Raw genomic sequence first — 4,385 nt, forward strand, 5'->3', positions numbered from 1 at the left:
ATATATAAATATAAAGTAGAGAGAGAGAGAGAGAAATGTAGGTATATATATTGGTGTACATTTGTCTGTATCTTCATGCAAATGTATGTATATATGTATGTGTGTGCGTGTATATTTATACAATATATGTATGTATGCATATACAAAATAAATACATAAGCATGTGTGTTTGCGTTTTTGTATAGGAATATAGATATGTATGTAAACTATATATACATATATATATATATATATATGTGTACTTTTATATGAAGATATATATGCACATGTATGTGTTCATATATATGTATATCTATATACACATACACATGGGTAAATATGTGTCTATATTTATCCATTTTTATGCATACATAAACATATGTGCGTGCGCGTATACGCAATCTTGTGTGTGTGTGTGTGTGCGCGCGCGCATTTTGTGCGTGTGCGCGTGTGCACTCGTTTGTGTGTGCGTGCGTCTATTTTCGTGTGTGTATTATACAGCGTGTCTGTCAACAGATACATAGCTAGAACGGCATTCAAATATTTAGGTATTCTTATAACAATGCAGATGAATTTTGGTAACTCGACAGAGAGACAGGCAGATAAGTCAGACAGATAAACAAATTTAGTTTCGGATGAGGAGATTATAAAGAATTCATTAGCAATTTCACTTACCCGTGAGTACTCGATGTGGAAGAAATCCAAACACAAACAGGGACACTGCACCGAATGTAAATATTCTAAGCGTGAAGATCGCCATTTTTTGGGAAGCTCTCTTGGATGTAATGTCCAGAACAGCTCGCAAAACAATGTGTAAACACTACATGCAAATATCTGGTAACACTGTGTAGAAATAGATAGTTTTATATAGCCATTTGTCTATATATATATATCGTGTGTGCTTGCGCTTTGTGTTTATATAAATATATGTACGTATGTTGTGCGTGTTTCTTGTGTGACTATATCATATATAACATTAACTGGATGGATAAACGGTGAGATAGATAGGTAGGTAGATAGATAGATAGATAGATAGATAGATAGATAGATAGATAGATAGATAGATAGATGAGTCTGTAAGAAGATGGATGGATATATATAATGAAAGGTTATGTTCAAATATTCTGCCAAATTTCGTTCTTCATCTATCTGTAACATAAAATGTTCTAGTTATGTTACAATTATATTATAGCAATATTCATATCATGTTATATTACATCTGTACTGTATGTTATTGTAATATTTTCTCTATTTATATATTGCTCAAATGATCTAGTTGTTGTTAATTGTTATATTATTTTCACATCATAATTATATTCGTTTATATTGGTGACTTTCTTGTGTATTGTTCTTGTAACACTGTGACGATATTTTCTCTCATGTTCGTCTGTTATCCTATATGTTGTTGTTGTGATTCTGTTGTTGCTGCTGTGGCTGTTGCTGTTGTTGTTGTTGTTGTGTGCAAGCGTGTGCATGCGTGTTCCTCGATGCAGTTACATAATAAACGTGGTATTGTTGTTTCTATGTATGTGTGTATCTATTTATTCATATATATATAGACACACACACATATATACCTTTGTTTGTTTATCTATCTATCTATCTATCTATCTATCTATCTATCTATCTATGTGTTCGTCTGTCTATCACTCTCTGTGGTTTGTGTGTGTGTGTGTGTGTGTGATTGTGCGCGCGCGTGCATGTGTGTGCGTGCATGTGTATATGTATGCATGTGTCTGTAGAAATGCTGTCACTACTACCACAACTACTACAACTGCTGCTGCTACTACTACTACAACTACTGTTACTACTGCTACTACTGCTGTTGCTGCTGCAGCCCGTTACACCAATCATAACAATAACAGCAACAACAAAGACTAGACACCCTTACAGCTACTGCTGCTGTTGCTGCTGCTACTACTACTACTACTACTACTACTACTACTACTACTACTGATAATAATAATAATAATCCTTTCTACTATAGGCACAATTTGTGTGAAGGGGTGGGGTAGGTCGATCACATCCACCTCAGTAATTGACTGGTACTTAAATTATCGACCCCCGAGTACTACTACTTCTACTACTACTACTACTACTACTACTACTACTACTACTACTACTAATAATAATAATAATAATAACAACAACAACACCAATAATAATAATAATAACAATAATAATAATAATAATGATGTTGATGATGATGGTGATGATGATCGATGGTGGTGGTGCTGGAGGTAGTGGTGGTTGTAGTGGTGATGGTGGTGGATGTTGTTGTTATTGTTGGTGGTGGTGGTGCTGATGATGATGATGGTGGTGGTGGTGAGGAGGAGGACAGTAGAATGAATGAATGAATGAATGAACGAATGAATGAATGAACGAATGAACGAATGAACGAACGAACGAACGAATGAATGAATGAATGAATAGTATTTTCGTAAAACGGCGTCGACATCAAACAGCGACAACAACAACAACAACAACAACAACAACAACAACGACGACGATAATAATAATAATAATAATAATAATAATAATAATAATAATAAAAAACGGGCACTGCCAGCAGAGAAAAGAGGGGGTAATTAAGAAGTAAAGAATAAAGAGAAAGACAAACAACGATAGAAGAGAGGAGGAGGGGGAGGAGATGGGTATGTGTGTTGTGTATGTATGTATGTATGTATGCATGTGTGTGCGTGTGTGCATGTATGTATATGTATGCATGCATGTATGTATGTATGTATGTATGTATGAATGTATGTATGAATGTATGTATGAATGTATGTGTGTGTATGAATGTATGTGTGTGTATGTATTACGTATGTATGTATGTATGAATGTATGTAGATATGGCGAGAAAGTCAGTGAGAAAGACAGTGAAATTAGAGAAAGAGAGAAAGAAAGAAAGAAAGAAAGAAAGAGGGGAAAGAAAGAAAGAAAGAGAAAGAGAGAGAGAGAGAGAGAGAGAGAGAGAGAGAGAGAGAGAGACAAACAGACAGTGAAACAGAAAATGAGAGAGAGAGAGAAAGAAAGAGGGGAAAGAGAACGAACGAGAGGGAGGCGGGAAGAATTCGTTCAGTTGTTGGTTATAGATTTCAGTTAAATGCTGGAGGTTAATTGAGTCAAGATTCACCTCTCTCCCTCTCTCTCTCTCTCTCTCTCTCTTTCTTTCTCTCTCTCTCTCTCTTTCTCACTCTCTCTCTCTCTCTCTTTCTCACTCTCCCTCTCTCTCTTTCTTTCTCTCTCTCTCTCTCTCGTATTCTTCGCAACTCTATGAGTATGTGTGTGTGTCTCTGTGTGTGTGTATGGCAGTGTGTGTATGGCAGTGTGTATATGCGTGTGTATGGGTTTCTAATCTCTGTGTAAGCAGAATTATCTATCCATTCGTCTGTCTGTCTGCCTGTCTGTCTGTCTGTCTGTCTGTCAGTCTGTCAGTCTGTCTATCTCTGTCTATTTATCTATATATTTATCTGTCTGTTTGTCTATATCTCTGCCAGCCTATCTATCTATCTATCCATCTATCTATCTATCTATCTATCTATCTATCTATCTATCGATCTATCCATCTATCTATCTGTCTGTCTGTCTGTCTGTCATTGTGTCTGTCTATCTCTTTGTCCATATATATCTCTCTACCTACATATCGATCGATCTACGCATCGCTCTGTCTTCCTATTCATGCTTCTACGAGTCCGGGAATGTTTTTGTACCACTTCGCATCCCCATCAAACACCTACCGGTGTATGTTTGAATATACGCGTATTTGTAGATGAGTGTATGTATGTGTGTTTGTGTATATGTGTGCGTGCATGTACATCTATGTATGTGTTAGTGTGTATATGTGACTGCGTATGCAGACGAGCCCGTATGTGTCTGTTGTCACAAGCCACGACAGTCAAACTCTTCACTCACCATATCTTTCACATCATTTTATACTTCTCTTCTTTGTCCAACCATCTTCCATTCCTCTACCCACAATCCTCTTCCCCTCCCTTCCGTTTTCCCCCGCTTATTCTTATTCCATATTTCACCAGCGTTCACTATTTTACCCTCGTTCTGGTCTAACGACCCTCCATGTTTGTTTTCGTTCGATTTCCTTGTGTGTCTCCACTGTCCTGTTTTTGTTCCCAGCTTTGACCCTCCATAAGTCCCAAATTTTATTTTGGTACTTATGGGAGCAGCTGTCTTCGAAGATTCATATTGTCGTTCAGTGCTCGAAATGAGGAGTAAGATAGAAAGCCGACACCTGATAAAGGGTCGTTCTTTGTGTTACTTGTCTTGTTTTCCATTTGTTCTTCTCATTGTTTTCTTCTGCACCAAGTTTGACAGTCGTTAACTCTAATGTTTTAACCTGACAATCCTTTGTTTTACAACATTGAAGAGTTACATCATCACTTATCGAA

The 4,385-nt window shown here is 36.8% G+C and overlaps 1 protein-coding gene across 1 annotated transcript in view; it reads right to left on the bottom strand.

Moving 5' to 3' along the window:
- Nucleotides 1-1,714, bottom strand: part of LOC106884096 (neuronal acetylcholine receptor subunit alpha-7) — a 58,406-nt gene extending 56,692 nt beyond the window's left edge. Inside the window, exon 1 of the mRNA XM_052975291.1 lies at nt 655-1,714. Within this exon, the coding sequence (XP_052831251.1) occupies nt 655-739 (85 nt within the window). The 5' untranslated portion in view covers nt 740-1,714. The remainder of the gene's footprint in view (nt 1-654) is intronic.
- Between the last annotated feature and the right edge of the window lie 2,671 nt (nt 1,715-4,385).

Source organism: Octopus bimaculoides, chromosome 21 (genome assembly GCF_001194135.2).
Source record: "Octopus bimaculoides isolate UCB-OBI-ISO-001 chromosome 21, ASM119413v2, whole genome shotgun sequence".
Classification (NCBI taxonomy): Eukaryota; Metazoa; Mollusca; class Cephalopoda; order Octopoda; family Octopodidae; genus Octopus; species Octopus bimaculoides.